General features: G+C 51.8%; 2 protein-coding genes across 4 annotated transcripts in view; both read right to left on the bottom strand.

Annotated features, from left to right (window-relative positions):
* Nucleotides 1–6,809: 6,809 nt before the first annotated feature.
* ELAC1 (elaC ribonuclease Z 1) lies at nucleotides 6,810–14,652 on the bottom strand. Of its 3 annotated transcripts, XM_030968620.1 has the most exons (5): nucleotides 14,615–14,652; nucleotides 12,327–12,567; nucleotides 9,534–10,001; nucleotides 8,332–8,836; nucleotides 6,810–8,294 (listed from the first exon to the last, which is right to left on the bottom strand). In XM_030968620.1, exons 2-4 carry the CDS (start codon nucleotides 12,481–12,483, stop codon nucleotides 8,340–8,342), a joined length of 1,122 nt encoding a protein of 373 aa, XP_030824480.1. In that variant the 5' UTR covers nucleotides 12,484–12,567; nucleotides 14,615–14,652; the 3' UTR covers nucleotides 6,810–8,294; nucleotides 8,332–8,339. The 3 variants fall into 3 exon arrangements, with proteins under 3 accessions (XP_030824480.1, XP_030824478.1, XP_030824479.1); XM_030968618.1 differs by having other exon boundaries at nucleotides 6,810–8,836; XM_030968619.1 differs by having other exon boundaries at nucleotides 6,810–8,836; nucleotides 12,327–12,564; nucleotides 14,615–14,636.
* A 1,319-nt stretch (nucleotides 14,653–15,971) lies between these two features.
* The window catches only part of ME2 (malic enzyme 2), a 38,924-nt gene continuing 32,068 nt past the window's right edge, over nucleotides 15,972–22,827 (bottom strand). The window contains exon 16 of the mRNA XM_030968956.1: nucleotides 15,972–20,842. Within this exon, the coding sequence (XP_030824816.1) occupies nucleotides 20,693–20,842 (150 nt within the window). The 3' untranslated portion in view covers nucleotides 15,972–20,692. The remainder of the gene's footprint in view (nucleotides 20,843–22,827) is intronic.

Genomic DNA, 22,827 nt, shown 5'->3' with positions numbered 1-22,827 from the left:
ATCACCCATTTCTGCAGCTCCGGAGGCGTTCTGGGCGGGAGAGGAGAGCTCCAGCCCCGAGGGCAGTGTCCCACCAGACTCGGGCCATGGCACTGCCACCTCGGACAGGCCCCGCAGCCGCACCTCCCTCTGCAGGGGCGATTAACGAGCCTTAATTAAGCACTTAATGAGCACAGCCTCTCCCGCAGCCCTCCAGCTGGGGCTGCAGCGGCACCCTCGGATCAAATTCCTGCCGCCCGCTCTGCCTCAAGCTGCCAATTGCTGTGTTCGCAGCAGCAGCAGCAGCAGCAGCAGCAGCAGCAGCAGCAGCAGCAGCAGCAGCAGCAGCAACAACAACAACAACAACAATAATAATAATAATAATAATAATAATAATAATAATAATAATAATAATAATAATAATAATAATAATAAAGCCAACAACTTATAATATATTTTTATAATTAATCTATAATATATTTATTATATATCTATAATATTATACTATATTAATTATTATATTATTATTATATATTATAATATTTATTATTATAAATAATAAATAATAAAAATCAATTTATAATATATTTTTATAATTAATTTAGAATATATATTTATTATATATATCTATAATATTATACTATATTAATTATTATATAGTATTATAATAATATATTATAATATTTGTTAAAAATAATAAATAATAAATTAATTTATAATATATATTTTTATAATTCATTCATAATATATATTTATTATATATCTATAACATTATACTATATTAATTATTATATAGTATTATATTATAATATTTATTATTATTAATAATAATAATATATAATAAATTAATTTATAATGTATGTTTTTATAATTAATTTATAATGTATATTTATTATATATATCTATAATAGTATACTATATAATAATAATAATAATAATAATAATAATAATAATAATAATAATAATAATAATAATAATAATAATAATAATTATTATTATTATTATTATTATTATTATTATTATTATTATTATTATTATTATTATTATTATTATTATTATTATTTCAAATCAATAATAAAATTGCACAAAGCTGCCCCCTGTGCCAAACCTGGGGTTTCAGGGAGACCTGGGCCAGTCCTGCCCCCTGGCCAGAACACACATTTCTGGAACCAAACCACCCCGGGTAAATAATCAATCATTAATAAATGCGCTGTTCCTTACAAACAAACGCAACTCAGTCAGAGACAACTCTTTTTATAGTCTGTTAAAAAAAAACAAACCAAAGCCAAACAAAAATACAACAAAAACAACAACAAAAAACCAAACCAAACCAAAAACCCCAAAACAAAGCTAAAAACCCTCCCAAATCCCACCAAAACCAACCAAACAAAAAACACAAAAAAACCCAAAACAAAACCCAAAACCAACAAAAACCCCAAAACCAAACCCCCCCAAAAACCCAAACAAAACAAAAAAACACCCAAAAACCCCACCAAACAAACAACAACAAAAGAAGAAAGTCATGTTTATTTTTTCGCATGGGCAGCTGCAGGGCCCCACCTGGGCCATGGGGAGCACCTGACAGCAAGGCTGGGACGCCCACAGCTGGACTTCCCAGCTGGATTTAGCACCCACAGCTGGATTTCCCTGCTGGATTTAGCACCCACAGCTGGATTTAGCACCCACAGCTGGATTTCCCATCTGCATTTCCCTTCCCAGCTGGATTTAGCACCCACAGCTGGATTTCCCATCTGCATTTCCCTTCCCAGCTGGATTTAGCACCCACAGCTGGATTTAGCACCCACAGCTGGATTTCCCTTCCCATCTGGATTTCCCAGCTGGATTTCCCTTCCCATCTGGATTTAGCACACACGGCTGGATTTCCCAGCTGGATTTCCCTTCCCTGCTGGATTTCCCTTCCCATCTGGATTTAGCACCCACAGCTGCATTTCCCATCTGGATTTCCCTTCCCATCTGGATTTCCCATCTGGATTTCCCATCTGGATTTCCCATCTGGATTTCCCTTCCCAGCTGGATTTAGCACCTGGGCCAGGCTCGGGCTGTCCGTGCTGCCCTCGGAGCGCACCCCGAGCACACCCCGAGCACAGCTGCTGCCTTTCTGTGCTGCGGGGACCCCTCTCCACATCCCCCCAGCTCCTGCTGCCCTCGGCAGAGGGATGTGCAGCTCCCTGCCCTGCCCGGGCTCATCCTGCCCCAGGAACATCCCTGCTCTCACCAATCTCTCCACGTCTCGCTTCCTCCCCTTCCTTCCCCTTCCCCACAGCACGGAAAGCTCCTTCTGCAGTTTTAACCGGTCCTTCTGCTGGTAACAGCTGAAAAAGGGGAACTAAACTAGAGGAACTCTTCCAGGAAGGCAGAAGGATGTTTAAAATGAGTTATTCGGAGCCTAAAAATGATTTTAGAAACTCTTCTTTTACACCCCCAGCAGTTGTTAGAACGGCTGCGTGGTGCAGAGCAGAGTCCTTGCCTGCTGTCGGGGGGAACCCTCCGGCACATCTGCTGGAATGCAGAGGAATTCTGCTCTCTGGTAACCCACAGATGATGAATGGACAGATAAACTCATCGAGAACACAGACAACTGATAGTCCAAACCTCTCCTGACCGGCACACATGCTCCCGTTAATTTAATTCAGGTTTCATTAGCAGTCAGGATCACGAGGTAATTTGTATGCAGACTTTGAGGCGAGAGGAGCAGGCTAAGCAAGGACACAGGGGTGTGCTAGAAAAGAGGCAGCTGTAACTCCTTCTCAAATGCTCACATGCACTCAATGGAAAGTACAGCAGCTCTGCATAACCCAGCACTGGCCGTGCTCGCTTCACTGACGTGCCCAAAACCAACCAGTGCTTAAACCCACAGCAATGACCTGGCCTTGAGCAGCCTTCAGCTCTTCTTCCCGGGTCAGGGAAAGGAGCATTCCCTCCCTTGGCTCTCCCTATGGAATAAATGGCATTAGTAAATAAATTGCACCAATATTTAAACTGTGCAGCCGATGCCCAGGCCCATTACCTGGAGAGGCCCCGGCCTGACGCTGCAGTGTGATACTCCCTTCCATGCTGCCCTTTACCCAAAATCACCCGTTCTGAGCCAGGATTCACACCCTAAATCAAAGGCCTGGGGCCGTGCCCTGAGCTGCCTGTCACAGCTGTGGATAAACAGGTGTAAAAACAGGGTTTGGCTATTCCAGCGAGCAGCAGGCGCAGCAGAGCGGGTCAGGACAAAATGTTGGTCTGTCCCTCCCTGTGTGAAATCCAGCACAGCCGGAGCGTGCTCGGCTCCTGACCACCCAAAATTGGGTGTGGCACCACGGACAGTGTTTCTGTCAAAGAGAAGAAAGTGCAGCTTGAGGGGAGATAAAACACATCCACAGAGCCTGCCTGTTTTACACGGCACTTCTGAGAGAAAAACACAGAGATCGGCCGGTTTCGGGTTCTTCACACCTGGCACTCCTCCCAGCATTATTGTTTTAAGAAATCAAAGAATCCCGCGGGAATCTATAAAATCAGAGGGTTTTGGGAAAGCTGCAAAAGGCAGGCCTCAGAGACAGCAGAGCTGTGACTGGAGCTAAGCAGCAGCCAGGAGATGGGTTAGCAAAACAATTATGTCAGAAGTAAAAAAGTAACGACAAATGGAACAATGGTTCGTGTATTAACGCTTGATTAGAATAACTCTTTAAGTTGCAGAAAAGTGTATTTAGTGAGGTATTAGAAAGTTTTAAGCTTAATAATGGAGCTTTGGGCATTGTGTTTTAAGGCTTACAAGCAGGTATTGTGTTTGGAATAAGCAAGCATTGTTTCAACTGAAAGTACCTGTGCTTATAGTGGTTGGATAGAACTACTGTCAATGTGCTTTTGCTTTGTGTGATTAGTCAAAAAACTTTTAAAATTGTAGCATTTTTAGTTTGCTACCTAAAATGTAAGCTAATAGCATATTTTCGTTGTTGTAACTATGTGATGAGACCGATGCTAGAAACTAAAACAGCTCGAGAGGCGTTTCTAGTAATTCAGTCTCTTTTGTAATTTGCACACAGCCCCCAGCCAGCAATAAATCCCTCCACATCTGCAGCACGTTTGAACCAAAACGTGGACGTTGGTATGATTCCATTCAGATTTACTGTCAGCACAGGCAAGACAGAGGCTGTGCAGGGCGAGGATAGCCCGTGGAACTCACCTGGCTCCATGTGGCCAGACACCGGGGAATGTCACCCTGCTGCTCTCTCTGGCGGTGCTGCATTTCAGCCCAGCAGCACTGCACTGCACTGCACTGCACTGCACTGCACAGCACTGCACTGCACTGCACAGCACTGCACAGCACAGCACTGCACAGCGCAGCTCAGCGCAGCACTGCTCTGCATAGCACAGCACAGCACAGCACACACAGCACAGCACAGCACAGCACTGCACAGCACTGCACAGCACAGCACAGCGCAGCGCAGCACAGCACAGCACACACAGCACAGCACAGCACAGCACAGCACAGCACTGCACACACAGCACAGCACAGCACTGCACAGCACAGCACAGCACAGCACAGCACAGCACAGCACACACAGCACAGCACAGCACTGCACAGCACAGCACAGCACAGCACAGCACAGCACTGCACACACAGCACAGCACAGCACTGCACAGCACTGCACAGCACAGCACTGCACAGCACTGCACAGCACTGCACAGCACAGCACAGCACAGCACAGCACAGCACAGCACAGCACAGCACTGCACACACAGCACAGCACAGCACAGCACAGCACAGCACAGCACAGCACAGCACAGCACAGCACTGCACAGCACAGCACACACAGCACAGCACAGCACAGCACAGCACTGCACAGCACAGCACAGCACACACAGCACAGCACAGCACAGCACTGCACAGCACTGCACAGCACAGCACAGCACAGCACAGCACACACAGCACAGCACAGCACAGCACAGCACAGCACTGCACAGCACTGCACAGCACAGCACTGCACAGCACAGCACAGCACTGCACAGCACAGCACAGCACTGCACAGCACAGCACAGCACAGCACACACAGCACTGCACAGCACAGCACAGCACTGCACAGCACACACTGCACAGCACAGCGCAGCACAGCACAGCGCAGCACTGCACAGCACAGCACTGCACTGCACTGCACTGCACTGCACAGCACAGCACTGCACAGCACACACAGCACAGCGCAGCACTGCACAGCACAGCACACACAGCACTGCACAGCACAGCACAGCACACACAGCACTGCACAGCACAGCACAGCACACACAGCACAGCACAGCACAGCACTGCGCTGCACAGCACAGCACAGCACTGCACACACAGCACTGCACACACAGCACACACAGCACAGCACAGCACAGCACACACAGCACTGCACAGCACAGCACAGCACAGCACACACAGCACAGCACAGCACTGCACAGCACAGCACAGCACAGCACACACAGCACACACAGCCCAGCCCAGCCCAGCCCAGCCCTGCACTGCACTGCACAGCACAGCACAGCACAGCACAGCACACACAGCACTGCACAGCCCAGCCCAGCCCAGCCCAGCCCAGCCCTGCACTGCACTGCACAGCACAGCACACACAGCACTGCACAGCACAGCACAGCACACACAGCACTGCACAGCACAGCACAGCACACACAGCACTGCACAGCACAGCACTGCACACACAGCACAGCACACACAGCACTGCACAGCACAGCACTGCACACACAGCACAGCACAGCACAGCACAGCACTGCACAGCACACACACAGCACACACACAGCACACACAGCACTGCACACACAGCACAGCACAGCGCAGCACTGCACAGCACACACAGCCCAGCCCAGCCCAGCCCAGCCCTGCACTGCACTGCACAGCACAGCACAGCACAGCACAGCACAGCACACACAGCACAGCACAGCACAGCACAGCACAGCACACACAGCACTGCACAGCACAGCACAGCACAGCACACACAGCACTGCACACACAGCACAGCACACACAGCACAGCACAGCACAGCACAGCACAGCTCAGCACAGCACACACAGCACTGCACAGCACAGCACAGCACACACAGCACACACACAGCACAGCACAGCACAGCACACACAGCACAGCACACACAGCACTGCACACACAGCACACACAGCACAGCACAGCGCAGCACTGCACAGCACACACAGCCCAGCCCAGCCCAGCCCAGCCCTGCACTGCATTGCACTGCACAGCACAGCACAGCACAGCACAGCACTGCACAGCACAGCACAGCACTGCACTGCACTGCACTGCACTGCACAGCACAGCACTGCACTCACACCTGGCTTTGGGCATTTCCATCTCCCAGGCGAAACTCAGGGCAGGCTCCTCAAGAGCACTGGTTCTGCTTCGTGTTGGAATTTGAAATGTAGGAAATTTTTAGGATTTGGGGCTTGTTAAAGTTTGGAATTTTTAATAAAGTCTAGAAATTTTTAGAATTTTTGGGTAAATTAAAGTTTAGAATTAAACACAGGATTTAATTTGAGATTTTGGAAAAGGTTTCTAAACTTAAGTGTTTAGAACTTAACTTTAGAAACTCACTTAACTTAGAAGTGAGAATGTGGATTTATAGTTTAAAGCAGACACATGTTAAGCTAAGTAAAGGAAACTTTAGAGTTTTAAAACTTAAGATATAGGAAAAAATAGTTATAAAAGTAATTAAGAAGTTTAAAATACAGTGCTGTAAGTTTGTGTGTTATAATATAATTAACTAAAAAAACTTACACTGTATCATGAATCTATAAGATAAAATATTTAAAGATGAAGTGCTTGTTGACAGTATTTTATTAGCTAAAAATTTATTAGCTTTACAAGGTTTTGCAACCAGAAGTCTTGTGACCTTCTGAGCTATGCTATGAAGATATGAGCTGAACTCACCTTTCCTACTTACGTAAAAGATAAAAAAATAAACCACATCATCAAAAATAATTCCTGTCTCAATTCAGAATTCCTCACAGCTTCAGGTCAGCAAATTCAGCCACCATTTGGGAAACCCCAGCTTCTAGTGTGAGGTGGGGAGGACAGGAGATAGCAGCAGGCTCTGTGTGTGCCTTCAAGGGAGGAATAAAGTCACTGCAGGAACAGGCTGAGCACGTGCAGGTGACGTTTCCCCACACAGGGGCATTTCTGCAGACACAAGTGTGCCTCTATCAGGGTAATTCATCCTTTAAGTGCATTTGGAGGGACAGTTTAATGAGGAGTACTTGCCACTGCCTGGAGACTTCCAGAGCGTGCTTCTCAAACGTTACTGGCTGTGAAAACGCAGCGCTGATGCTCCAGAGCTTTGAATGGATCAAACTGCAAACTCCCCTCTGACAGGAATCTAAACTCTATTTATTTATGAGGAAACTTCATCTGCAGGTGTGGAATGAGAAGGGCTCCTGCACCTGAGCCCAGCAATGCCCCCAGTCACACCCACTCTGTGGTCACAAAGTCCTCATGTTTCACTGTTTAAATGGCATCTCTATAGTCACAAAGTCCTCGGTTTTCACTGTTTCATTGGGATTTCCGTGGTCACAAATCCTGAGTTTTCACTTTTTAATCTGGATCTCTATTGTCACAAAGCCTTTTCTTTTCACTTTTTCATTGGAATATTGTCTTGAAGTCCTGAGTTTTCACTTTTTCACTGAGATTTCTGTGGTCATGAAGCCCTTGTTTTTCACTGTTTCATTGGGACCTCATGATGATGTCCTTGTTTTTCAGTTTTTCATTGGGATCTCATGATGAAATCTTCGTTTTTCACTGTTTCATTGAGATCTCTGTGGTCACAAAGTCCTTGGTTTTCACTCTTTCATTGGGATCTCACGGTGAAGTCCTTGTTTTTCTGTTTTTCATTGGGATCTCATGATGAAGCCCTTGTTTTTCACTGTTTCATTGGGATCTCATAACGAAGTCCTTGGTTTTTGCTGTTTCATTGGGATCTCATTATTAAGTCCTCATTTTTCACTCTTTCATTGAGATCTCTGTGGTCACAAAGTCCTCGTTTTTCACTGTTTCATTGGGATCTCATGATGAAGTCCTTGTTTTTCACTGTTTCATTGGGATCTCATGATGAAGTCCTTGTTTTTCACTGTTTCATTGGGATCTCATGATGAAGTCCTTGGTTTTCACTGTTTCATTGGGATCTCATGATGAAGTCCTTGTTTTTCAGTTTTTCACTGGGATCTCATGATGAAGTCCTTGTTTTTCAGTTTTTCATTGGGATCTCATGATGAAGTCCTTGGTTTTCAGTTTTTCATTGGGATCTCATGATGAAGTCCTTGTTTTTCAGTTTTTCACTAGGATGTCATGAAGTCCTCAGTTCTCACTGTTTCATCGGGACCTCTGTGGTCACCAAGCCCTCGTTTTGGTTTTTCATGGGGACCTCGATGGTCATGAAGTCCTCGGCCAGCGTCACCTCCCGGCCCCCCATCGCCGCCTCGGCCTCCGTCCTGAGGGTGCCGATGTCACAGCGGCCGTCGCCGTCGGGCCGGTACCGCTGGCTGAAGTGGGTCAGCACCAGCCTCGCGGCGCGGCAGTCCAGGGCGAAGCGCGCGGCCTGGCCGGGCGTGCTGTGCCCGCGCTGGCGCGCCGTGTCCTGCTGGCCGTCCTCCAGCGTGGCCTCGTGCACCAGCAGGTCAGCCTGCCCGCAGAGCTGCCGGGCGCCCGGCCCCACGGGCCCCGAGCAGTCGCCCAGCACGCAGACCTTCCTGCCGGGCACGGGCAGGGACAGCACGTCCCGGGGCTGCACCCGCACGCCGCTGCTCAGCTCCACGGCACGGCCGCGCTTCAGCTCCCCGTACAAGGGGCCGGGCGGGACTCCTGGCGGGGAAAGGCAGAACGGCCTGAGTGCTACACCCATCACACTGTTACAGCTGTGTTAGCTTTAAAACACACCCCTTGAGGTGTGCTAGACAGAAAGCTGGCTCACCGGGAAAAAAACACAACCTCAGTATGAAAATTGATTGATGTTTCAGATTTTTGGTACAAATTAAGAGCTTGTAACCTTAGCAGGAAGTGTGTTTGAATAAAATAATGGAATCCTAGAACAGCTTGAGCTGGAAGGCACCTCCAAGTTCATCCTGCTATGGGCAGGGACACCTTCCACTGTCCCAGGGTGCTCCAACCTGGGCTTGGACACTTCCAGGGATGGGGCAGCCACAGGGAAACTGCTCAGGGAAACTATATCAAAAAAGCCCAGTTATATTGCTCGTATTAAAGTCAAGAAAATAATGCAAATACACTGGCCATATGTTTTCCTGAAAGGCACACTGAGCTGTTTAAACTCTGGCACCTGAACTTGTCAGCTGTTGCCAGCATAAAAGTGGTGTGTGGCATTCCCGGGCACCAGTGTCACACACCGGCTCAGAGCGCAGCCTGGAGGTCAGGTGCCAGACAGAAAACGGAAAATTGAGTTAAAACAGGCTATGGAGAGAGACAGCTGTTTAGGTTTGCTAGAACACATAGGAAGGTGGTCATAAAAGAAGCGAAAAGAGGAAAAATAAGTCAAAGTAGCTACCAAGCTCTTGCAGTATGTGCACTTTGAGCTTCCCAGGCCGGGGCTTCTCTTCCAGCACGAAGCCGAAGGAGGGCACGCGGTGGAAGAGGCGGAACGCCCTCACAGACAGCTCCTCATCCTCCAGCAGCAAGTACGAGTCTGTTTCTGCATCCAGGTGCAGAACTGTCCCTGGAGGCGCCTGGGCAAGCGCCTCGCCTCGGTCCAGGCCAGAAAAGTCCCGGAATTCACCTGCGGGGCACTGGTCCTGCGTGGGCACCAGCTCGTGCACGGCGTAGGGCAGCAGGGGCTGGGAGTGGGACAGCTCCAGGCTCCTCCAGAGGAAGCTCCGCAGTCCCAGGGGCCCGTAAATATCAATGGGTACCACGCTGGCATCAGGGCTCCTCTGCAGGCTGAGCGTGCACAGCAGCCCAGGAAGTCCAAAAATGTGGTCGCCGTGAAGGTGAGTGATGAAAATCTTGGTAATTTTGGCTGTTGAATGGAACAGGAAAAGAAAAAGACAGGAAAATAAACAGTGTAACATCTCAGAAATGATCACTGTTTGGCGAGATGTCTGAAACAAGCGAGAAGTTAAAACCAGCGCTTAAGAGACAAATCCCAACCCAAAAGGTGTTTCTTTCCCCATCCCTCCGCACAAGGAAGATTTTGGCCTGATAGAGCAAGAAGAGGCTGCAGAGATGCAAGGTTTAGCTCCTTCTAAGCCAAGCATTCCACAGGCATGGAATGGGCCTGGCTGGTGACATCTGCCATGTGAAATGCAAGGAAGTGCTGGGAAGCATCTGAGCTTCAATCTTACAGAAAATCTGCAGACTAATGAGGAACACAATGAGGAATTTGTGCTGCTCCTTCTAGCCCATAAAATTACCAAAATCAAAAATAACCAAAACCAAACCAGCATGCAGTTTTGATTTCAGAGTTTTTTAAGTGGTAAGAACCGCACCGTTGCTGACTGGTTTGTTTAAAACAAGAGAAAAAAATTGCTCTGTAAATGTGTGGGCTTTCTTTGGTGCCTGGGCTGTCTGGCCCTGGCTGGGTCCTGCCCGTGCTGGGTCAGAAGGGCCAGAACTCTCTCGTTGCAGACACATGTCCTTTAACCAGGCTGCCTCTGTCTCTGCTGAACTCCCATTTCCACACAGCCAGGCATTTCCTCCGGCACCTGCTGGGACTGAGCCCCAGGAATGACAGAATCTCCTTCTTTTGTTTGAAGGTGATTTCAGTAAACAATTTCATAGAAGCTACTCCATCTACCCGACATTAAATTCCCTGATAGGTTTTGGAGGAGCAGGAGCTGGTATTTCTGTTTGTAACTGACAATTCATCTCCATTCTTTGGGGGAGAGAAGTCAGCTCTGGCCACTGAGGACTGTGGAAGCACAGCGCTGCGACAGGGAGGTGAGCTTTATTCTGATTCATTTGCCAAAAGGTGAAAGTTACCCCCAATACACACAGCCTCGCTCGAAAAGAGACATTTACCCGCAGGAAGGCTCACCGCAGGTTTGTCTGGAGCTGCCTCCAGACAAACAACAACCAAACCGTTCCTGTTTAAAGCCGCTCAACATTGCCAAGCGTGATGAATTAATTAATTCCGATTGTCTGTGGGAGGCAGCTCTGTGCCCAGTGTGGCCAGAGATGGCTGCGGAGCAGCTCTGTGCCCAGGGATGGCTGCGGAGCAGCTCTGTGCCCGGGGCAGCCAGAGATGGCTGCGGAGCAGCTCTGTGCCCAGGGATGGCTGCGGAGCAGCTCTGTGCCCGGGGCAGCCAGAGATGGCTGCGGAGCAGCTCTGTGCCCAGGGATGGCTGCGGAGCAGCTCTGTGCCCGGGCAGCCAGAGATGGCTGCGGAGCAGCTCTGTGCCCAGGGATGGCTGCGGAGCAGCTCTGTGCCCGGGCAGCCAGAGATGGCTGGGAGCAGCTCTGTGCCCAGGGATGGCTGCGGAGCAGCTCTGTGCCCGGGGCGGCCAGAGATGGCTGCGGAGCAGCTCTGTGCCCAGGGATGGCTGCGGAGCAGCTCTGTGCCCGGTGCAGCCAGAGATGGCTGCGGAGCAGCTCTGTGCCCCGTGCGGAGCAGCTCTGTGCCCGGGGCGGCCAGAGATGGCTGCGGCAGCGCTCTGTGCCCCGTCGGAGCAGCTCTGTGCCCGGGGCGGCCAGAGATGGCTGCGGAGCAGCTCTGTGCCCAGTGCGGAGCAGCTCTGTGCCCGGGGCGGCCAGAGATGGCTGCGGAGCAGCTCTGTGCCCAGTGCGGAGCAGCTCTGTGCCCGGGGCGGCCAGAGATGGCTGCAGCAGCTCTGTGCCCGTGCGAGCAGCTCTGTGCCCGGGGCGGCCAGAGATGGCTGCGGAGCAGCTCTGTGCCCAGTGCGGAGCAGCTCTGTGCCCGGGGCGGCCAGAGATGGCTGCGGAGCAGCTCTGTGCCCAGTGCGGAGCAGCTCTGTGCCCGGGGCGGCCAGAGATGGCTGCGGAGCAGCTCTGTGCCCAGGGATGGCTGCGGAGCAGCTCTGTGCCCGGTGCAGCCAGAGATGGCTGCGGAGCAGCTCTGTGCCCAGTGCGGAGCAGCTCTGTGCCCGGGGCGGCCAGAGATGGCTGCGGAGCAGCTCTGTGCCCAGGGCGGCCAGAGATGGCTCCGGAGCAGCTCTGTGCCCAGTGCGGAGCAGCTCTGTGCCCGGGGCGGCCAGAGATGGCTGCGGAGCAGGTCGGGCAGTCCCGCCCAAGGCAGCCCCACTGGCACTCCCTGCCCTGCCCTGCCCTGCCCTGCCCTGCCGGCACCTCCCGAAGCTGCCCCTGCCCTCAGCCGAAGGGCACAGACCTGCTCGCAGGTGGCTCTTCATGAGCTGTGTCTGCGTCCCCTCGCCGCAGTCGAAGAGCCAGCACTGCCCTGCCCTGCGCAGCACCAGCGCCGAGGCCCCGCGGGACGGGCACGGGAAGCCCGCGCCCGTGCCCAGGAAGGTGACATCCAGGGACATCCCGGGAGGGCGGCACCGGGAACACCGAGCGGCTGCCGGCGGGGACACGGAGCACGGAGTCACTGAGCACACACCAGGTGCCTGCTGGAACACAGAACACAGAGCAGTTACCTGCTGGAACACAGAACATGGGTGCCAGGCTCTGGGACAGGAACAGCTCCCAGGGAATGGCTGGAGCTGTGTCAGGGAGGGTTAGTTTGGATATCAGGGAAAGGCTCTCCCCCAGAGGGTGCTGGCACTGCCCAGGCTCCCCAGGGATGGGCACAGCCCCGAGGCTGCCAGAGCTCCAGGAGCCTTTGGACAGCGCTGCCAGGGATGCACAGGGTGGGATTGTTGGGGGTCTGTGCAGGGCAGGAGCTGGGCTGGGTGATCCTGGTGGGTCCCTTCCAGCTTGGGATATTCTGTGATTTGATGTATTTGTGCAGGGAAACCAACAAATATTTTTGTTTGAAGTGAAGGCATCCTCCACAGTTCAGTGTGAGGATAAAATTCCCTTTCCCTTAAAACATAAAAGTAAAACCTGCCTAGAGCAGGATATGACTTTCAGACAAGACATTATTTAAAAGCAGAGATTTCCTTCTTATGTCCTGGAAAATTGCAAACACACAGCCCAAGCAAAGACCTGTGTGGATTCCCAGAAAAAACAGCCCCATCCAGTTGGAACAGCTCTAAGATCTAACCCCACCCAATAAATGAATACATAATTTATTTCCTCTGAGCTCTGTTTAAATGTTGAGTTTTCCTGGGCGAGCCTTCCCCCTAGGAGTGTTTCAGGCTGAGTTTCACCGAGCAGTCTCTGCTGACATTTAAACACCATTCCCGGATTTCAGGAGCGGGCAGCCCGGAGGTGCAGAGGGGGAAGGGTCACTTCCCCCTGAGCAACTTCAGAGAGGCAGGGGTGACCCGAGGGCACAGGCAGGGAACACCAGCTTCACCCCAAGTACTGTGCCCAGCTGTGTCTGGGTCTGCATGAGGAGCCTGGCAGGTCGGCAGGGCCCACATGGACATCCTCACGGAGTGGGATTCCTCCAGCCCTAGTCCTCCCAGAATTTGCTCCTGCCTTCTTTTCAGCAGGATTTAAAATTTCAGGCTCCTTAATATCTTCAGATAGCTTTCAAAATAATTTCTCAAGATCAGTTGTTTTTAGATGAGTTGCCACAACCTCCCAGTCTTCCTTCCCTGACAGGGTGGGCAGGCCCTGGCCCAGGGTGCCCAGAGCAGCTGTGGCTGCCCCTGGATCCCTGGCAGTGCCCAAGGCCAGGCTGGATGGGGCTTGGAGCAGCCTGGCACAGTGGGAGGTGTCCCTGCCCATGGCAGGAGTGGCACTGGATGGGCTTTGAGGACCCTCTAAGCCAAAGCAATCCAGGAGTCTGGAATTCCAGAAGAAAGCACTCTCCTCCCAGGGGGCTTGCAGGGTCCCCCCAAGCACGCCAAGGCACAACCTGACCGGGGGGCTCGGGGGGAGCCATGATTCATGTCCATCTCAAACCAAATACAGAAATAAACACTTTGCAAATATTTGTATTTTCCTTTTCCTCAGTGTAAAATCATGGAATCATACAAGAATTGAATGGTTTGGGTTGGAAGGAAACACTTGAAACTACTTGTATTGAAAATACTTGTACTCCAACCCCGTGCCATGGGCAGGGACACCTCCCACTGTCCCAGGCTGCTCCAAGCCCCATCCAGCCTGGCCTTGGGCACTGCCAGGGATCCAGGGGCAGCCACAGCTGCTCTGGGCACCCTGGGCCAGGGCCTGCCCACCCTCCCAGCCAGCAATTCCTAATTCCCAACAGCCCAAAATCTGTCCCTGCCCTCTGGCCCTGGGAAGCCATTGCCTGGCTGCTGTCCCTGCATGCCTTGTCCCCAGTGGCTGTGCAGCTCTCCTGGAGCCCCTGGAGGCCCTGGCAGGGCTCCGAGCTCTCCTTTCGGCACGGCCGGGCCGAGCTCCCCTCACCGCCCCCGGCTCCGCCCGCGCTCCCGGCCCGCGCTCGGGGCACGCGGTGGGGCCGGGGCGGACACGGGGACACCGGGATGGGCTGGGGGGCCCGGCCCCGCTCCCGACCCGCCCCAGCCCCCGGCCCACTCCCGTTCCAGCCCGGGCCCGGTCTCGGCCCGGTCCCGGCCTTACCTCGCGGGCGGCGCCAGGCGGGGCGGGCGGGCCGTGAGGAGAGCCCGCCCTGCGGCTGAGGGAGCGCGGGGCGGGCCGCGCCCTCGGACCGAGTGCGCCGGAAAGAACGAGTGCGGGAGCTGCCCGGGGCCAGGGCAATCCCGGGATCAACCCCGGCTGGGGTGAGCAGAGCGAGCAGCCCTGGGAGAAGGAGCTGGGGGGGCTGTGGGTGAGAGCTGGGCCTGCCCCAGCCTGAACCCCCCTGCTCTGTTGCCCTCGCTGAGGGATAAGCACAGGCAATATAACAAATTTGTAAAATTCCCATTATTCTTGGTTCTTGTTGGACTGGTTGTGACAGCACCTTGCCAAAATCCCCTGGTATTAGCAAAAATACATTGCATTTTCCAGGGGACGAGGTACTTTGCACACCTTTTTCCATCCTGTTTTGAATTCAAACGGCAGCTCAACACCAGGAAGGCAGGAAGGTGCAACATTCTAGTTCTGAAATACCTTTTCCTTCTCAAACTCCCCTTTTTGGGGAGTTTGCTTGTGCCGGTGAGGAGGTGTGGAGGGGCAGCAGCGCTGAGCGCAGGGCTGGCACTGCTGGGGCTGCCGGGCTGCAGGCGTGCAGGAGCACGCCCCGGCCCGGGCTGAGCCCAGCGTGGGCAGCAGGGCAGGGGATCCTGCCCCTGTGCCCCTGGGCTCAGGTGAGAGCCCACCTGCAGAGCTGCCCCAGCCCTGGCTCCAACTGCACAAGGAGCTGGAGCTGCTGCAGCCAGTGCAGAGGAGGCCACGGAGATGCTGCCAGGGCTGGAGCCCCTCTGCTCTGGAGCCAGCCTGGCACAGCTGGGGCTGCTCAGCTGCACAAGAGAAGGCTCCAGGGACACCTCAGAGCCCCTGCCAGGGCCTCCAGGGGCTCCAGGAGAGCTGCACAGCCACTGGGGACAAGGCATGCAGGGACAGCAGCCAGGCAATGGCTTCCCAGGGCCAGAGGGCAGGGACAGATTTTGGGCTATTGGGAATTAGGAATTGCTGGCTGGGAGGGTGGGCAGGCCCTGGCCCAGGGTGCCCAGAGCAGCTGTGGCTGCCCCTGGATCCCTGGCAGTGCCCAAGGCCAGGCTGGATGGGGCTTGGAGCAGCCTGGGACAGTGGGAGGTGTCCCTGCCCATGGCACGGGGTGGGACTGGATGGGCTTTGAGGTTCCCTTCCAACTCAAACCATCTTGTGATTGCATGGTTCTAGAAAAAGACCTTAAAGATCATGACATGCAACCATTTACAGAGCCCTTTGGCAAAGGGACTTTTCCCAGTCCTGAAGAGATCCAGCATTTTTGGATTTTTTCTCAGAATAAAAAACATCAGGTACGACTTAGGCAAAGGGAATGCATTTTACTAAGAAAATAGAAGACTAGAACACACATTTCAATAGAGTTACAACGTTATAAAGTAGGAAGAAACCCCAACCACTTCACATTTTACGTACAGTTTTAGTTTCAGCTGAGCAATGACCCTCCCAGGCACAGCCAACCCCGCACAGATCAGGCTGGAACTGTTCTCACAAGCACCCCAGCAGGCTCACATTGATTTGCATAAGGTAGATATGTTTAAGACAGAAATAAATGCAGGTTATTTCGCTGTTTTGTTGACGAGGCAGCCATCTTTAGTCCCAAGAGTATTTTTATTCCTGTTAGGAAGGATCTGGCTGAGGAACGGATGAGCCGAAGCCGATGGCAGGTGGAGAGCTGAGCTCAGTCTGGCAGCACCACCAGCCAGCTCGGGGCTGCTGCAGCACCAGCAGGACACGGTGACAGAACCTGCTCCTCCAGCTGCAGCCACGGCCGGGGGTGAGTCCTGCCATCCCCACGGAGAGCGGGAGGCACTGGGGAAGGCTGGGAGCCGTGCTGGATCGTCCCACGGGAGCAGCAGGGCAGGCAGGCCCACACACAGTGAGTCAGAAGTGCCTTCAGCAGCAGCAGCTGAGCGGCTTTGCCCAAATTCAGCTGGCAGGCCAGTGCAGCAGAGCTTTGCTCTGGATTTCCTCCTCCTGTGTTACGCCAGTCCCTGCCCGCCGCCCGTGGCTGCAACGGAGCGGGACAGCACTTGGATCATCCAGAGAGCAGAAACAACAGTGGCTTATCCAGCTGGAAGCACTGCAGAGAGACTGCAGGCCTGGCTGCTCTCACGCTGATCTGAGAGCCGCAGAGGGGCTCAGCGCTGTGGGACTGCAGAGGAGCGCAGCTGTGCCCCTCTGCAGCCAAACAAAACCGGCCGGCACTGCTGGGGCCGGAGTCAGCTGAACTGAATCCTGGGTGGGAGCTGTACAATAGTGATCCCCACTCTCCCACAGGAACAGTCACCACGCAGGGGAGGGCTGCTAACGAGAAACTAAAAGGCGTATCGTTCATCTTGGCAGGTACTACCAGAGGAGTGTGACAGAGTTACTTTATCCCCGTAAAACAGCGTGCTGGAAACAACAGTACAAGAGGAAGACACGCACCGACCACAGGAAACCACTCTGCAGGTAAAGTGTCACTTGGCTTGAAGCTTGGAAAACAAACACAACAGATCAGGATGCATCACTGTCCACAAATGTAACTGAGCGTCACACTGGGGGTTTAAAATGTATCAGACACAGCATTTTAATCGTCTCCTTCTACATGTCAGGTTGGCAGCTGGGGAGAGGCTTCAGGAACACACAAACCTTTGCAACAGCTTTGAACAAACCCACAGCTATTTTATGAAGAAAGGCTGTGCTTCATCAGACACCTTTACTCTCCCCTAAACATTCCTACAGGTTGCTGCCAAGAGGCTGAGTCCTGCTCCTGCTGATTTTAAGGAAGCAAGGATTGGACAAATCCTGGAACACCGACCTCAGCCAGGCTCCTGATCCTCTCAGAAGGGTTCTGCATACTCCAAGGAGACATGGAAGACAGTCTTTTACAAAATCATTTGGAGGGCAAGTCACAGGGGCTGTGTGACAAGCTACAACACTGGTGGTCCTTCTGGTGACGTATTTTTTTAACTTACACTATGTAACATGACAAAATGCATCCTGGTGACACCTGTTTCCCTTTGCATACTGTCTAAGAATTTTCTGTACAGATAAAGACCAGTAAATATTTTGAATAAACCAGCAAACAGAAAAAAATCGTGTTAAGTAGAATATGAAAAAGGAAACTGGTTCCTTACTAGCCAGCAAGATTAGCAGTTGCAATTACTTCAAGGATTAATTGTACCTGAAAGAAAACTGAACACGAATCTATGTGTCTTAAAATCCTATGTATGAAAAAAAATTAATTCTGGAGAAGATGAAAGAGAGAGTGAAATGGACTTTAAACTCTGTGAGCTGACGGGCTACCTGTTGCCAGCAGGAAACAATGGCTGCACATGGAAGGGAAACCTCACCGTGTCCACACTGCAAGCCGCAGGGGATGCTCAGGGCCTGGCGGACAGGGCCCAGGAGGCTGCGCTGGCTCACGTCTGGCTGGCACCTCCCAGCTGGGCAGCTGGGACAGGGGACAGAGCCACCCACACCTCCAGCACAGCCCAGGCTGCTCCTGCTCCTGACGGGCCCGCAGCTCTGCAGCGGGATTTCCAGCGGAATTCCTGTGCGGGACCGCTTGTGCTTGGGGAAATCCCGCTGCCAGCCAGGACAGCGCGGTGGCAGTGCCAGGACGGGCAGGGGCTGCTCAGAGCAGCGTCCTCCTGAGCCTGGCCGGGGCAGGGGCTCTCTCTGGGAACGGGATCTCCCTCTGGGAACGGGATCTCCCTCCCTCTGGGAACGGGATCTCCCTCCCTCTGGGAACAGGACCGCTCCTGCCCAAAGCAGGGCCCTGCTGCCTCCCCAAGCCACAGCTTTTCCCGAGCCACTGGCTACGCACAACAGCTGCAATCCTTGGGAACAAACAATCAGGCTGAAGGGACATGAGATCAGTGCATTTTGGGTGTTTTTGTCACTCATCTGCCTAACTGGCGGCTGGCAGGAGGGAGGAAGCTGTGTGTTCCCAGCACTCCGGAATCCAGTGATGCAGAACTCCACTGGCACAATACAACAGGCTTCAGATAGAGCTGGATTTTCAGAAGGCAAAAATAATTCATACACTGAATAAATAATTTCTTTCTCAGTAAGATCACTAATTTAAATACAATACAAACAAGGCATAGCAAAAATAGATGAAAAAAGCACTCTTTGTAAAAACATCCTCTGTGTGTGTGTTGGTGTCTTTTGTACATTCACTTGCGAGTGCAAGGTCCTGTGCATCTCAGCACTCAGCCGTGAAGCACTTTGAGCCCCACCACACAACACTTTACCACAGCTTGAACACCACAGTTTTTTCCCCACGTCACTCTTTTCTGCGTTTATATAATCAGTCTCCTTTGCCCACACAGGCAGCACCTTCCCAAAGTTTACTGTTCTTTGTGTGAATACAATTTTAGAGCCAGAGATCAGGCTGTAGGTGCCTGAGCGGGTACTGAGACCATTCTCCCTGCTCTGTTCTGGCCTGTTCTGTGCAGATTACATTTTCCTGTGCAACTGAGGATACGGCAGCAGTGCTTGCCATGAGTAAATCACGAGCAAGCTCTGCTTTATCTCTTTGGATGATGTCTGCCAGTGCAGCACTGCTGGCACGTCCATCTGTGCTGCCCTTCTCCTGCCTTGCTGCAGCAAACTGGAGCAGCCTGGTATCTTTGACACGGCTGTTCCTGGGGCAGGGAGCACAGGCTGTGGCTGTCCCTGCCTGTCCCTGCGCAGTGACCAGGGCCCTGCGGCCTCGCTCCGAGGGAACTGGGGCAGTGTACACTGTGGCATCTGCAGCAAACGTGCAGCGCTACCCCTGGCAAGGAAAAACTCAGCTGGGAACTCCTGCTGTCACACAAGGACCCTGACAAGCCAGGCCTGTAAGGGCAGTAACTGGAGTGATCAGTGCAGGGCGTGTAGCGCTGCACCTTTTGGGTCCAGTACTCCCAGTGACAGAGTGAGGGAGCGAGGCCTCAGGGAACGTCCAGCAGACTCGCTGGTGTGAGCAGCTGCCTGACAGCACTCCTGCTCCAGCCCCGCCAGCACCTGGAACCAGCACTGCCTACGGGGTGCTGCCTCCAGCTGAGTCCACTCTGGAGCTTTCGAGTCAGCGGCGTCATAAAACATCACACGCGAGTCTTGTTGTGAGAACAAAGGGAGAAAACAACCTGGCTTAAATAAAACAGAAACTTGAAAAAATTAAAAAATTAAGTAAAGATCCTTTGGTAAATCATTTTGCAGTCCATTGCTTAAAATCTCCTAGTAAAATCTCTAAAAAGATTTCCATAAATTACTTCAGGTCCTACCTCTACCCAATAAAATTTATTCTGTGACAGCACGGCTCTGTTTTTAAAAGCTATTAAGTGATCAGGATTATTTTCAGGCTTCCCAAGGACAATTTGAACCAGCTCACATTTTTCCTGAGAACAGATTTCACGGAGTGATGAAAACAAAACTACAAACTTGCTGCAGACCCCACACGTGTACATCTCGCTGCTCCTCAAGGAAACAGCAGCCAATGCCACAAGGATGTCTGGACATGGGCATCTTTAAACATTAAACAAAACAGAAGGCCCATCAGACTCTCTAAGTTGTCTTTAACTGCCCTTTTGTTTTTCCTAGACAAGTGGTCTCCCTTGATGTCACAGCTAATGCAGTGTGACAACACTAGGACAATTAGAAGACTGATTATTAAAGGCAGAAATAAGTAATTCTGGATATTAGCAGTGATGAGAGAGCTACAGTTTATCACCAAATGCAGGTAGCTAAAATACCATTAATGGAATTCTTCGGTGTGGTGCTGGCTCTAAGCTAGAAATGCAATGTTATTGTTTAAATTAATTTTGGAGGGCTCTCTCATCCCTGTGGCAGATGCCACCATCCACACAGTTTATCAGGTACTTGGGAGAAATCAGGTGAAAAACAGGGCGTAAGGGGGGGAAAAACAACAAAAAAAAAGGCAACGAAATGAGCGCAAATAAATTAGAGGAGTCAAAGATCATGATTAGAGTTGGTCTGAGGAGGGAGGGAGGGGATCCCTGCAGAGCGGCGGCGCTGCCTGAGGCGCGGGCGCGGGGCTGGTCAGTGCACCTTGGACTCGGGCCAGTCGTACACGTCCGGCATGAAGGACTCGTACTCGTAGCTCCACACCTTGGAGCGGATGTAGCGGTTCTTGTCGGCCGGCTCGGGGTAGTGGAAGGCCATGTTGTTGGCGTACAGGAACTCCATCACCTGGGGAGGGGGGACAGCACGGCTCGGAGCCCGCAGCGCTGCACACGCCGCGCGGCACGGCCGGGAAATGCACGCTGCAAGGAACAGCCTCTGGCCAGAGACGGGGCAGCCTGGGCATGAAAAGGTGATTGGCAAGCAGAGAGGAGAGGCAAAAAGCTGCTGACAGACAAAGGGGTGCCAACCTGAGCAAATGACCCTCACAGCTTCTACCCATTAGATTAATAAAAGGATGCCTGCTTGCCTCGTGGGCAAACAGAACTACCAGCCAAGAGATGCATGGACAAACAGAGCTACCCATCCAACAGTGCATGGACAAACAGAGCTACCAACCAAACCATGCATGGACAAACAGAGCTACCAACCAAGAGATGCATGGACAAACAGAGCTACCCACCCAACAGTGCATGGACAAACAGAGCTACCAACCAAGAGATGCATGGACAAACAGAGCTACCAACCAAGAGATGCATGGACAAACAGAGCTACCCACCCAACAGTGCATGGACAAACAGAGCTACCCATCCAACAGTGCATGGACAAACAGAGCTACCCATCCAACAGTGCATGGACAAACAGAGCTACCAACCAAGAGATGCATGGACAAACAGAGCTACCAACCAAGAGATGCATGGACAAACAGAGCTACCCATCCAACAGTGCATGGACAAACAGAGCTACCCATCCAACAGTGCATGGACAAACAGAGCTACCCATCCAACAGTGCATGGACAAACAGAGCTACCCATCCAACCGTGCATGGACAAACAGAGCTACCCATCCAACAGTGCATGGACAAACAGAGCTACCAACCAAGAGATGCATGGACAAACAGAGCTACCAACCAAACCATGCATGGACAAACAGAGCTACCAACCAAGAGATGCATGGACAAACAGAGCTACTAACCAAACCATGCATGGACAAACAGAGCTACCCACCCAACCATGCATGGACAAACAGAGCTACCAACCAAGAGATGCATGGACAAACAGAGCTACCCACCAACAGTGCATGGACAAACAGAGCTACCCATCAAACCATGCATGGACAAACAGAGCTACCCACCAACAGTGCATGGACAAACAGAGCTACCCACCAACAGTGCATGGACAAACAGAGCTACCCATCAAACCATGCATGGACAAACAGAGCTACCCACCAACAGTGCATGGACAAACAGAGCTATCCATCAAACCATGCATGGACAAACAGAGCTACCCATCAAACCATGCATGGACAAACAGAGCTACTAACCAAACCATGCATGGACAAACAGAGCTACCCATCCAACAGTGCATGGACAAACAGAGCTACCCATCCAACAGTGCATGGACAAACAGAGCTACCCATCCAACAGTGCATGGACAAACAGAGCTACCCATCCAACAGTGCATGGACAAACAGAGCTACCAACCAAGAGATGCATGGACAAACAGAGCTACTAACCAAACCATGCATGGACAAACAGAGCTACCAACCAAGAGATGCATGGACAAACAGAGCTACCAACCAAACCATGCATGGACAAACAGAGCTACCCATCCAACAGTGCATGGACAAACAGAGCTACCAACCAAACCATGCATGGACAAACAGAGCTACCAACCAAGAGATGCATGGACAAACAGAGCTACTAACCAAACCATGCATGGACAAACAGAGCTACCAACCAAGAGATGCATGGACAAACAGAGCTACCCACCAACAGTGCATGGACAAACAGAGCTATCCATCAAACCATGCATGGACAAACAGAGCTACCCATCAAACCATGCATGGACAAACAGAGCTACCAACCAAGAGATGCATGGACAAACAGAGCTACTAACCAAACCATGCATGGACAAACAGAGCTACCAACCAAGAGATGCATGGACAAACAGAGCTACCCACCAACAGTGCATGGACAAACAGAGCTATCCATCAAACCATGCATGGACAAACAGAGCTACCCATCAAACCATGCATGGACAAACAGAGCTACT

This window comes from Camarhynchus parvulus, chromosome Z, assembly GCF_901933205.1.
Source record: "Camarhynchus parvulus chromosome Z, STF_HiC, whole genome shotgun sequence".
Taxonomy (NCBI): domain Eukaryota; kingdom Metazoa; phylum Chordata; class Aves; order Passeriformes; family Thraupidae; genus Camarhynchus; species Camarhynchus parvulus.
Note: the sequence above shows the minus strand (reverse complement) of the source record. Positions and strands in the feature narration are given on the sequence as shown.

Coding starts and splice junctions, on each gene's coding strand:
- ELAC1 (XM_030968618.1), bottom strand. CDS start 12,483: ATGTCCCTGGATGTCACCTTCCTGGGCACGGGCGCGGGCTTCCCGTGC. Junction 10,002..12,326: donor GAAGAGCCACCTGCGAGCAG/GTCTGTGCCCTT, acceptor TCCATTCAACAG/CCAAAATTACCAAGATTTTC. Junction 8,837..9,533: donor GCACATACTGCAAGAGCTTG/GTAGCTACTTTG, acceptor TTTCCCCGCCAG/GAGTCCCGCCCGGCCCCTTG.